At 44.7% G+C, this 13,446-nt stretch overlaps 1 protein-coding gene across 2 annotated transcripts in view; it reads right to left on the bottom strand.

Moving 5' to 3' along the window:
- Nucleotides 1-13,446, bottom strand: part of TRPC5 (transient receptor potential cation channel subfamily C member 5) — a 96,670-nt gene that overhangs the window by 39,984 nt on the left and 43,240 nt on the right. For both annotated transcript variants that reach the window (XM_086850777.1, XM_086850778.1), the window contains exon 3: nt 12,375-12,896. In XM_086850777.1, coding sequence (XP_086706903.1) covers nt 12,375-12,896 — 522 coding nt within the window. The remainder of the gene's footprint in view (nt 1-12,374; nt 12,897-13,446) is intronic.

Below are 13,446 nucleotides of genomic sequence, written 5' to 3'. Positions count from 1 at the left end.
AATAAGTTCTCCAAGGGAACTATCTGGCATTTATGAAGCTGATGACTTCTGCATTGGCACATAATTGGTGACACTCTGCTCCAGAGGGCTTGGGAAAATAATATCAGAAGAGGGTGTGATTTGGAACCAACCAGCACATGCAGGCAGCTGCAAATGGGCAGAAGCTCGTGGGGGGATGGTGTCCCCAGAAAAAGCCAAGATCTGTTGCTTGTAGTGATGAGAAAATATTATTGTAAAATCCCATCTATGGGGAGAGCAATCATAAAATCACAGAATCCCGAAATGGTTTGGGTTGGGAGGGACCTTAAAGCTCATTTTATTTCCACCCCTGCCATGGGTGGGGACATCTCCCACCATCCCAGGCTGCTCCAAGCCCGGTCCAGCCTGGCCTTGGGCACTCCCAGGGATCCAGGGGCAGCCACAGCTGCTCTGGGCAGGAAAGAGAAACAATTCCACAGAAACAGGAAAACCTCCAAGCATCGATTGGTGCTTGGCTGTGTTTTAACTCTGATTTCAGAAGGGTCAGCGCTTGGTGTTCAAAACCTGGAAGAAACAGAAGGTTACACTGCTCTGCTCTCTCAAGATCTCAATCAGGAGCTGTTACTGGATGTGTTCTGCAGTGACTCACAGGGCAAGAGATGCTGCTGCTTCTCTGAGACAAGGCACAACTTTTTCTTTTTTTCTTTTTTTTTTAAGGGAGAAAATGTTATAAACACATTTTTTCTTTATCACATATGATAGAAAGCTCTGAGGGGAGAATAAAACTGTTTTTCCCTTGAGTCAAAGTCAAAGTCATTTGAGAAATCAAATGACTATATGTTCTTCTGGTTGCTGTGCAACTTGCAAGCCTCTTAAAAGTGCCTCTTCTCTGCCTAATAGCTCATTTCTAAAATCTGCTTTCTCAGTTGTATCTGATGTTAGTTCTTCAAATGGAGACAAATTCACACATCATGAAAGAGCAGCTTTAAAGAGCAGATTGGCAAAAGGGACTGGAAATGGAAAAAGCCATTAAATTTTCCAATCAAGCTGGTCCCAACCTCAATGAAATTTGCCCAAGGGAAATTTGAGCACACCACACAAAGAGACTCCCTAATGTCATAAACCACCAAATGCTGTGTTTATTAAAGGTAAGGCCAAGCACTTACCAAAGTAGACTTTTACTAACTTGTATTAGTCCAAGTTATTAATCACAGATTTTAAATCAGTAAGCACTGATGCTTTTATCTCCAGTAGTGCAGTTGTCTGCAAAATAAAATTTCCAGCGTGCAAAAACATTGGAATTCTGAATTGCAATGAGGCTTGGTTTGCCACTGGTGTGCTGCCTAAAGAATTTATTGGTTTTTGGTGAGTTTGCTTCTAGGTGCTGTTAATTAAACTAAACCCCCAAATTCATTGACCAGACGAAATCACTGAATGAATTAAAGATTGTCTAGGAGTCATGGTGCTAAATCAATGCACACAAAATACAAAAATGTATTTTTTTGGGTGTGAAGTACCATGAAACTCTGGTAATATTGTGGAACTTTTGTTGTCCTCCATAATTTAAAATTTCTCCATAAAGTTAAGGAAATTTCTACTTTGCAAATAGCAGAGCAGAGAACTGGAAAAGTAACTTGACATCTTCAACACCACTACTTACACCAAGGCTTTTCCTGAAAGTTAATTTTCCACCTAAGTAACCCCAAATGTGTTTTTTTTCACATTTTTGCAAAGCCTTTCATGTGCCACAGACTGAAATAGTCCCTGTGTACATCACAGCCTTTTATCATTTCACATGAATGTACCGTGTGTGACAGGGTTTGGCATCAGTTACAGTTTCTGCACAATGAAAAGCAGGAAAAAACCTGCATTTTATCCCAGTTTTGTGGATGGTCCAGAGTCAGAGGCAGATGTACTGCACCAGAAGCTCTGCTAAGAGAACATACAAATATCAAACACTATTTCTCCAGCACCTGACGAGCATTTTATTCAAGGACTGCATTACAGGAGCCTCCAGCATCTACCACAAACAGCAGCACAAGACATCACCCCCCAGACAGGATGGAGAATGTTCTGACAGCTGCATTAGTGAAAAGAAATGTCACCAAGAGATGGCATTTATTCTCAGTTCAGCGAATGCAGGAACTAAACATCTGGTGCTGGGTAGGATTTGGCTGGGGTAGAGTTAATTTTCCTCACAGCAGCTGGGTTTGGCTCTGTGCAGGAAACAGGGCTGGTAACACAGGGATGTTTGAGTTATCACTGAGCAGGGATTACACACAGCCAGGCCCTTTCCTGCTCCTCACCCTCACCACTGAGGAGCTCGGGGGGCACAAGGAGCTGGGGGACACGGCCAGGACAGCTGGTCCCAGCTGACCACAGGGGTACCCCAGAGCGTGTGGCACCACCCTCAGCACATAAAGCTGGGGGAGAAGGGGGAAGTGGGGGGTGTTTGTCTTCCTGAGCCACTGTGACACCTGATGGAGCCCTGGGGATGGCTGAGCTCCTGCCTGCCCGCCCATGGGAAGCACTGAATGAATTCCTTGTTTTGCTTTGCTTGCACACATGGCTTTTGCTGCACCTGTTCAAACTGTCTTTATCTCAGCCCACGGGTTTTTCTCACTTTTCTCTTCCAGTTCTCTCCCTCATCCCACTGGCAGGAGTGGGCGAGTGGCTCCTGGGGCTGAGCTGCTGGCTGGGGTTAAATCACCACAGAAGCACCCAAGCCTGTGCTTGTACAAAAAACATTGTCCAGGGTGGTCTCCACGTGCATTTCTGGAGGAGCTAATCCCAAAAACAACCTCCCTGTCCATCACCTTGTCGAGCAGAACCCGTCCCTAGCTGAGGATACGGCTCACAGGGAGGGAAGATGCAACTCAGAATCCCTCCCTGTGTGCACAGCACCCCTGTGATACCTGTGAGCAAGGTGCTCAGTCCCCTGGCTTGTGAAAATAGGGATAAATATCCTTGCCTTTCCAAGAAATGAGATCAGCAGCTCCAGTCATAGTTGGGAAGCACTCTAGAGATTACTGCAGTACAAAGTCTTTTATTTCTCTTTCTCTTCTCTCAGCCTTGCCAGGGTCTTTGTGTAACATTTGGCTTGCAGGTGGATTGTGCTATTAGAGAATTTCATTTTCCATGTTCATCATGCTCATTGCCACCTAATCCTATACCAAGGGGGATATTTTTAAGCGGAAAAAAGCAGCTGCTGGATGGAGTGTCTTTTCCTTAATAACTAATCTTTACTGATATTTTTAAGTCACCTAAATTTCACTCCTCAGGAATTAAATGCTTTCTGCACGCTGTCAAACACAGAAATTATGTTCCACTCTGCCTCCCCTCATCTATGGGGAAATCCCTGATCTCTCACAGTCATAAGTAACTTAGGATCAGACACAGATGGGCTGAGATGTGAATGCCTCAGGGAGCAACTGAAATAGCTCCCTGATAGACATCACAGGGGCTGAGCACAGCATCCCTCTGCCTTTATTCTGATTATCTTGACTGCTGCCAACAGCCTCTTGTTTGGAGTTTGTTGGAGCTCTTGTCTGTACTCTTGCTGCGGATGGTGAGGGCGAATGCTCTTCATAGATGAATAACCACTAATTTGGAACTGCAGAGCTCTGTCTTAATAAGCAGGACCAAGTTCTTTTATCAGTCAGCTCCAGCAGCTCCCAGGGAGGTCACCAGTGAGAGCCAAACGTGGCGTGGGAGCCATGAAATTACCTTTGGTTCCCACCTGACACTCCTCTCAATAGGTCAGACCAACACCACTGCAGCCCAGAGCATCCCAAACCTGCAAGGCCACTGGGTAACACTGCATGGTGCTGCCCCCACAACTGAAGCTTTGGAAAGGCAGATTTTCTCAGGAACAGAGATAGATTTTGCAGCCTGTGTGCAGTGTCTGAGGCAGCAGCATATCTTAGAGAGGTCTGTGAAGAATGCAGAATTCCTGGGAATCCCTGTCTCCTGTGAAAAGCAGAAATGCCATTGCCGTCCTCCACGCGTTTCCAGGGCCACACCAACTCCTCTGCCCCCGTTCTCACCAAGAACAAGATCTGAGGAAGAATGGAAATGTGCTGGTTGCATCAGGCTGACTGCTCTTAAGGGAAATTCCAGTGGGCAATAGTCAAAGAGCCTCATTTCTAAATTAGCCCAAGACAGGAGAGAGAAATTCTGTGTGGCCTAATTTGATGCCTGCAGCAGAGAGCCAGTGAGCCCTGTGAGACCACATATTCTGGAGAAGAAATGCCAGCCTCCTCAAGTTTGCAGTGTTGCAAACAGTGGGATGAATAAGAAAACCCTCTTTTGTAGCACATTTCTTTTTAAAGTTCAACCTTGTTAATGACTGCAAAGTTATTTACATTCTGCTGCCGAAGTGTGAGCTGCAGAGGGTAAACACCTAATGGCTGTTCATCCTGTTAATTAAGTACTTTCTGCAAGAGGGGGAAAAAAAAAAATAAGGAGAAATGAGACCAAGTAGTTGGAGGGGGGGGCTGTGTAACGTGGGGGAAAGGGACTACACAACATTCTTCATCAGACACTTCCAAGACATAATCTATTTTTTCTGCAGGATGAATATCCTATCAAAACCACAGCTGTGAGTAGCAGCAGCAAAGCACTGATGAAAATCCACATGGCAGCATTCCTGCCATGAAGGAGATCACACGGCTGAGCTGGACCAGCCCTTCAAGAAAAGCAGGTGCCACCCAAACTGCTCAAACCCTCAGCTGGTGAATAAAACAAACTCCAGATCCTCCACAGATGAACATATGGCCTCAAATTAGACAGGAATTTAGTTTAATCTGTTCTTAAAATATTTTAAATTATGATGACACATGAATCTTAACTAAAGGTCTCCTATCCATAATAGATCTCTCTGGTGGCAGCAGACATGAACTCAGCTTAAGTGCTAGCAATTGGAAATTCAGCAGTGAGGTGAACGCTGACAAAAGGAAAGAGTGAATAACCCCTAAAATCCTGCCACTGTTCCATCAAAATTCGTGGATTTAATGCCTTCAGGTTGGATTGGCTTAAATATTTTAATGAAAAGGTCCCACATATCCTGGGACAAAGACAGATGCTTGCAAATCCTGGACACCTACCCACGGAAGAAGCAATCATGAAGTCTTTAAGCTTGAAATGAAATCCATCTCTACCCAGAGTGCTCAAATGTGTGTTTAGCTGTAGGTTTGTATTTATATTTATGGCCTGTGTCAGCAGGGTTTAGGTGCATTAAATTCTGCACTGAATCAAGGCAAGGTGAAGCAGACACCCCAGCAGAACAGGTTCCTCTGGGCCGGACACTGAGCAAGAACCCAACAGAACCACAACTCTTCGGTATTTACTCAAGCAGACAGCAGACTAGAGTTGATAAATACATTCCTGAGGGATGCATCCCAGAAAACATCCCAGGATACAGGTCTCTTACAAAGATGCAGGAGCTCTGGGCTGGGTTTCCAGGTGAGGTGCTGAATATGAGCAATCCAGCCCACAGGGAGTTAATTCCCAACACACACCTGGGTCCCGAGAGCTGAACAGGGGATATCAGGCACAGAAGCACTGGAAAAACACTAAAAAATGTGTTTTTTACAGACAAATCTATCAGCATTTCCTGAGTGCTCTTTCAGGCAGCACTTCAGGAGTTACAGATTTTTGGAAGTGGATACTGGGAGCTCTCAGGGGCTTTAGCAGAAGTGGGGAAGGTATTGACTTTTAAGTAAAAGGCTGGGCTCATTGTCTCGAGTGAATTACTAACATTTACATTAAATAAGTGGTAAGTAAAGCAAACATGAAAATTTAAAAAGCCATTTATGAGTATTTTAAAATACATACCTACTTTACCCGATTAGTGTTAATAAAAAGTCCCAAAATTAGTTTTCCTTTGCTTCCTCTCTGACCTGAGACACGTTTATGCTGAAACTGTGTAATTTTGGATTCCTTTTCCTTTCTGCCTTGAATGAGTAAATTTACTCCAATATCCACTAAAGAGCAGAGCAACACACTACAAACACTTCTCACCTCCTTGGGAGCCTCCAAAGGCTACCCCTGCTCCTGGCTTGTATCACCCTGGCAGAACACACGCTTTGCTGGGGGAAGTTTATTCAGCCAGCTGGGGTTTGGAGAGAATAAGAACAAAAACTGCAGTCACAACTTTGAAATGTCAGTCTGCACAAGAGCTCAGTTTGGGGGGGTGTGATGACAAAGCCATCTATTCATCTCACTTCTCCTGGAGCCACCTGTGAGGTGGTGATGGGCCTGATTGATACACGAGGAGAGAGGAGCGTGCCACCTCAGCTCTTTTCTGAATGGAGCTTCATAACTCGCTTCTCTAAGCCACAGGAGTGAAGTTGAAATTCCCAGAAATCAGGTAAACAACAATGATCACTTCTACATCCAAATGAGAGAATCCATGCCCACAGTTTTCCCCCAGAGTTTATTACTTCAGAGTGTCATTCCAAGTATGAAATATCATGATTTGCTCTTCTCCACTGACATAAAGCTGACTCTAAGTACACTTCAGCCCTTCAGATGTGGGAACGCTGAATGCTTGGCTGTCGCAACACACAAGGCATCATTTCTCCTCTCCAGTTCCTGTTGTCTACAGAAAGCCCATCAATCATATCCTGTACTTCAGCTTTGGCTTCCCAAGCCTCTTCTCTGGCTGGCAAAAAGACTGATGGGAAACATGAAGTTAAGGGAGTACTGTCAAACTCACTAAATCACTCTTGAACCCTGTTAAAACCGTGGCAACCTCTTTAGCTTTCAACATATTTCCCATCTTTGTCCAGGGGATCATTAAGTGAGAGGCACAGGACACCAAAAATGACTCAAAGAACGATCCTGGCATTTTCTGCCTGCTGCACATCACCATAACGCAATCCAAGTCCTTGTCCTTGACCTACATACCAGTCTTAGGGTGCTTTTTCAAATTGGTGCATGACAAGATTAGTCAGAGATGATTTTGCTGTCAAAAGACAGTGTTCTGCAGTTCTGTTCCGTGACAGCTGCAATCTGTGGCTAACCTTCATCAAGTGAGAACATTCTGGCGTTACGTGAACGATGTACCAAATAATGCTGTTCCCTCCAATAAACATTCCAGTCCACTTTGTCAAAGCACTGAACCATCAGCCCTCTGAACATTATTTCTTCTTCCAAGTTCGGAGAGGAGTTAAGATTTAAGTGCCACTTGTCCTAATTTTTGTAACACGATGATGCAGCTGTACAGGTTGGATTTCTGTGACAATTTCCCAAACTGAACAAAGAGGTTTGGCAACTGCACAAGCCCGTAGAGGAGGGGCTCTGAGTCATGCACCACCAGTGATCAGCAGGGATGGCTCTTTTAGAGGTGCAAATATAGACAAATCTCCTCACCTGCCACCCCAAATTCTGCCTCTGAGGCTGCTGATAACAGCTCAGTTAGTGCCACGTCCAGAGGAGATTTTCTGAGGTGGTCCAGTGCTGCTGGGATGGAGTTTGAGAGAAAACAGCTTCATTTAGCACAGGCCTCTGCTCACACAGCAGAGGGGAATACGGCTGCAGACAACAATCAACAAATGAAAGGATGGCTGTTGGAAAAGGGAAGGTCACATTTGGGCACACGGTGCTTTTGAAATCCCCGAATTTACGCTCGGGTTTGTGGCACGGGACAGACCACGCCGTCCTCACCGTGGGCCACACCAAGGAATATGGGTGTTCCAGGCCACTAGAAACCAAAAAATGCTTCCACAAGGAGCAGCTCTGCTTCCCTCACCTAGTCCTAATAAAGATCTTTTCACGACCTGATTTCCTTCTAGAAATCTGGAAGTAAAAGCCTCTTTATTACTCTTCTGAGCTGTGCAGGCTCAAGCAAGACTTTTCATTGTGCCTTTAAAGAGCACAATACAAATATTCAGCCCTGTATCATTATTCCTCCAGGCTGTATGGCAAGAAAACAGACAAACCCACAGGAGAATAACTGAGCTTTGCCTGCGAGCAAAGAAAGATCTGTGGCCATCCATCAAGATACCTGAACGGCTTTCAAAAGGGGTAAACAAGGTGCAGGCGACGAGCTTTGATTTCCACAGACCTCACACTTCATTTTTCATGCATCTCTGATATTTTTATAAGCTCTTTTTATGCACTAAGTGAAGTGCCCTCAGAAATTTCCCAGGTTTATGCGTGCTCCCTGGAGAGGGATGCTGTGCTTCTGACTGCAGCCACACGGTTGACAAGAGTCAAGACACAGCGGAAAAATATGCGGCATGGCAGGAATGATTATTCATTCACTTCAGAACTGCATCTCAGGAGGTGCTTGTCTATGTAAATGTCCTGGAAAAAAAAAAATAAATAAAAAATAATAATAAAAAAAAAGGACTGAAGCTGTTGAAGCTTCATCCTGAAGAGAAAAACGGCAAAGAGCACTGTTTTTAAATTAGAAAAGCAAACAGTTCTACTTCTGTCCTTTCCTGCCATTTGATGAGAGCACAGTGAGGAAGAGAGACGGAGGTTAAGGGTTTCTGAGAAGGAATTTCTCTCTGCACTCTTTTGATCTAATTCTGTGGACATGCTAAGCAAGACAGTAATAGATAAAATAATGGGGTTTTTTTCTGAGTGCCTTGCGTTGTGTAGACATCTCACAGACACATAAACTAAACCTGCCAGCACCAGAAAAATGCATTAAAACCCCCACTACTGTGATGTTTCACTTCATTTTGGAGATGTGAATGACCTGTGGTGGAGAGCAGGAAAGCAGGAATAAGCTGAATGTGTATTGCTGTTCTTGTGGCTCAGCAGAATGTTAAATATGAGCAGAAATCTGCCCTTTTAGACCTGACTCACTGCTACACTATGGTTGTTTCACATTATTGGCAAAGCAAAAAAAGCTTAAAGGACATCAAAATTCTCTTTGCATGCTGCTTCTGCTCTGATTCCCTCACCCAGCCACACACCCTGTATACACAACTGTGCTTTACGAGACTGGCAAGATCCTAAGAGATGACTTTTCCCTATCTTTTCTTAGAAATGCAAACAAATTAACAAATGCAGAGCTAATTTGGTGCTGGGAGAGCACAGTGAAGACTGATCCTCAACAGCTGAGCTGTGCCTTTTCCTATTAGGCCCTCAGTACCCTTTCTCCTTCCAAAATTAGTCATGAATAAAAGAAGTAGAAAAGTAATAATGTGAAGACAAATGGCACACATGCTACAGAGTTTATGAAAAGCCTGCTGGTCTCTTAGACCTTAATTACTGTGATCCTTGGAAAATAATGTCTTTAGCAGTGGACTGAGAGAACTGATGTGGGGTCTAACTCATCGTGTTCCACCGTGCTGTCCTCATTTTCCCCCCTCAGGTTTTGTGACTGCCATGCCAACAGATATCACAACTATTAAATCCTTCCCATCTTCTAGAGAAATGATCACAGTAAGTTGAAACTGAGGACACAACCATGCTACACTTGACATGAGAAGAGAGAGGGAGCTTGAGAACGTTGCACAGCATGTTTTTACCACTTACTGCCATAAAATATACTGCAAAGCTACCTTAGGGCATATTTTAATCTTTCCTGTGTAATTGATTTTTTTTCCCCCCTTCCTGTGTAAACAGTCATTTACCTTGGATTTACAGGCTTATTAAAAACAAACAGGAAAAGCAACAAATTTATTCTCCATTGTTTTGGCCCTCCTCCAAAGAAGAATGGTCTTCTTCCTCATGAGCACCACGTTTCTCAGTTTATAAAATATTTAGCATGGGTCATATTTGGGAGTAGCCAAAACTTGCACCTCCCCAAGGGGTTTTTTGGGAAAAAACAAAACAAAAACCAAAAGATAATGGAAGATTTTTTTTAGCCTTTGTAAAGACAACCCCCCTGATCTCTTCACCCACCTCCCCTTAACAGCTTCTCTGAAAAGAATCTTGAAGTTGACCTTATCTGCCTGACTAAGCTGAAATGGAATCATTTCATATTTTGGGGAGAAATTTTCAGGTTTATTTCACTCAAAAAGAAAAAAAAGCTGCAGGAAATTTGTCTGAAATCAATATGAAATTACACATTCTTTGTGCTGAATACTAAGAACTACAGTAACAATTGACACCCCAGAAAATAAACCAAGTCCACGATGGATTTTTCTCTTAGGCTACCAGAGATTTGACTTTTATCTTTGGCAGTGTTAAGGTGTAAAAAGCTTCTCCACCCAATCCAATCCCATTTAACATTAAGACATAAAAAGCTTCAGCAGAACAAGATGATCTACTTTTAAAAGTCTGCTGTTTTTCTCTGCAGAACCGTCTTGCATGAAAACCAAACCAAAATTTTCCCTCCTGTCCCCACAAAAATCCTCTCTGTCTGATACTCTCCAGTCAGGATTAAAAAACATTTCTCAGTGTCTCCCTGGCAAAGGTTCCTACTCACTTCTTCAGAAGCTGGCAAGGATGTTTGTATCTTGCCTGATGTTTTGTGTTGTGCTAATTACCATTATAAGATGGCCTAATTATTATGATAAGGAAACCCCAGCCACCCTTCAGGGTTTTTGTGAATAACCAGGTGGGATGATAGGGTTCAGTAGCTGCTTTCCCAGCCTCATTCATTCTGCCCCTGCCCACCAGAATTCCACCTGAAAACAGAACTGAGTTTAGCTGGCAACACAGAGCGTATTTTCTGTCATTTTTAGGCTGGAACTGTCATGAATATGTCACAAAACATGGAATTTGTCCATATGCTTGGAATTCAGTCAAATACGCCCAAAAAAAAAAAAAAAAAAAGAAAAAAGATGAAAACTGTCAAGAAAGCAGGCAACGATTAAAAAATTTAAAATAAAAAAGCTTCAGGACTGTTCAGCACATTTCAAACACAGAGGGCTGAGTGAGTTCTGAGTGAGAACACAAGAGCAGGCACAGATTTACACCTGGATGCCACCAGGGACGCAGAGGGACCAGCAGTGACCTGCACACAGCAGCGCTGGGGCAACCTGGAGCTTGTGGCTGCAGAGTCTGGGCCTGCCAGGCCCAGAAAAACAGGAGTAGAATCTCTGCTCCTTCTTAGATTCCATGAATACCGACCTGATTACCTGGGTTGTCCTTCTCCAGAGTAGCTCTTCACTCTTGTCCATGTCTCTGAAGCACTTGTGGTGTTACCCAAGCGTGTCACAGAGCAAAAAACACAACCTGAGGCGACACCAGCGAGCTGACATTCCCCCAGAGCAGCTCACTAAGGGCAGGAAGCTGTCAAGTGCTGGATCCCAGGAAGTTTGGGGCTTTGGCTCCAGCTTGTAGCATGGAGGGGCTGGCACTGGGGAGGCCGAAGGGAGGAAAGGAAATGTGCATCTTTCACCTCTTGGCTGTTTGTACCTCGGAGGACACGTGCAGCCCTGCAGGGAGGTGAAAGGGATCACACCACGCTGGGTCACTGTTGGATGGGGGGAAGAGAGTGAACACAGGAATGTGACAGGATCTTCTGCCACTCAGGTGACCCTCCAGACACAGAAATATGTAATACACATTGAAATTCAGTTCCTCAACCAAGCAACTAAATTCCTCCTTCAGATAACCTGGAACATCGCCGGCCAACAGCAATATATCATCCCCTAAATTCTGTCTGGATTTGGAAAGAGAAAGGAAATCCAGAGCCAACTAATGAAACTCTTGTCAGCATTCTCCTGGGGTTCATGGCCTTTATTGAATCAACTTATAAATCAGGGCTTCTGAAAGGCTCTGTGCCCTTTAGCTGAAGTACGGCTTCCCTCTTGGGAGCTACGGGCAGGAGTTTGAATTTCTGGGAATTGCTTCTCGGTTCCTAAAACAGAGAAGGACTGAGGATCAAGAGGTGTCACAGGTGTGAAGAAATATTTGCACCACACGAGTGGTTTCACGAGAACTGCTGGTAACTTGGAGACCTGGGGCTCTGGGAGTGCTCCCAACCTCTCCTGCTCTCTTTAGCTGCTGTTCCATCTCTGGCCCTCTGGAGTTAGTGCTGAATGGGTGCTTGGAAGTGCTTGGTAGCTGCAGGAGGTGAATTGTGTGATGTATTATTTCCTGCACTCCAGCCTTCAGGAGCCAGGCAACCCCTCCTAGCTTTGGGTTCCTGTACAAAAAGGGAAAAGCTTTCAGAGCGAGCGGACCTGGAAATGTCTGAAGGCTGCTCTGTTCAGGGGCATGGGTTACAATGAGATGGGATTCAAGTAGCTTTGGGACAGAAATTATTGGTGCTGGAGAAGCCACAGCCCACTGCAACAAGTCCCAGTCCTGCTGCCCTCAGTTGTTGTCAGATTGACGCTGTCACCAAGGTGCCCTGAGCCTCCTGGTTTGTGCCTAATCCATGTAAAAAACCCCATCAAAAATCCATGTACGCTCCACAAACCCACAGCAACTCGAAAAATTAATTATTTCACCCAATACCTTCACACCTAGGCGGCTCTTACCTCTTTCTGGTGGTACTTTATTGCTACCTTTAGCTTTGCCAAGTCGTGACATTTTTGGGGATCCAGCTCTTCGCTTTGATCATCCCTGTGATTGAGAATGATCTCCAGCTCCCGGGAACTCCGTGCTTGATCCAAAAGGTCCTTAGCAAAACGCTTGCACTGCTGTGAAAGCTCTTCATATTCAGCCTTGAACTCGTTTTCCACCTTGCTCAGCTCCTTCAGCTCCCAGCCCAGCCGGAAGGCGGTCAGGATGGGATCCTCGCTCGATAAGGCAATCAACGAAGGGCTGGCTAAGGCTTTGTAGATGTTCAGCCTCGACCTGGAATGCCTCAGGCTGTCCACCTCGGAGCTGGAGACACATTCCACACAGTTGCACCTGATCTGGTGTGGGCGTGGGATTGTCACCCGTCTTTGGACAAGCAGTTTGATGATCTCGTAGTTGTTGGTGTGAGCCGCCAGCATGATGGGCGTGATGTCCGGAGTGAACTCCGAGAACTGGGTGTCCATCATCAAGGTTGGAACCTGCATGGAGGCATAAACCACAAGGGGGAAAAAAAGTCATAGCTCACGTGGAGCAGCAGAATTCAGAAGACCCTCCTTCACACTTTTGGAGCGATGTCATAACAAAACAGGGTTTTTATGACGCCCCCCGTGCTTTAAATGCTGTTGTAGGCTGGCTCATCTGCACACTGCTATTCTGGCAAAACCATTTTCCCCCAAATCCTGCAAATCTGCCTCCTGACCATTTGTTCCTAGTCTGGTGTAAAAGCCAGTCCCATCCCCATCCAAATGCTTTAGATGTTAATCTGATCTGAGATGGGTATTGGCTCATATGCGAAATGGAAGGAAAAAAAAAAAGAGAAAAAGAAAAAAAGAGAAGGGAAAAAAGGAAGAAAAAAGGCCCAGGTAATTCCACAAAAAGAAAGAAAAGTCTAGAAAAGAGTGAACACTGAATAGATTTCCAAAACTACCATTATTTGCACTATATATCTGCATCAGCAGACCAAGAACCCAAAACCAAACACACCAAACCCTGGTCTGCAGCTGGGCAAAACTCTCACTTTTGCCTACT

The sequence above is a fragment of the Cyanistes caeruleus genome, chromosome 14 (assembly GCF_971803275.1).
Source record: "Cyanistes caeruleus chromosome 14, bCyaCae1.hap1.1, whole genome shotgun sequence".
Taxonomy (NCBI): Eukaryota; Metazoa; Chordata; class Aves; order Passeriformes; family Paridae; genus Cyanistes; species Cyanistes caeruleus.
Note: the sequence above shows the minus strand (reverse complement) of the source record. Positions and strands in the feature narration are given on the sequence as shown.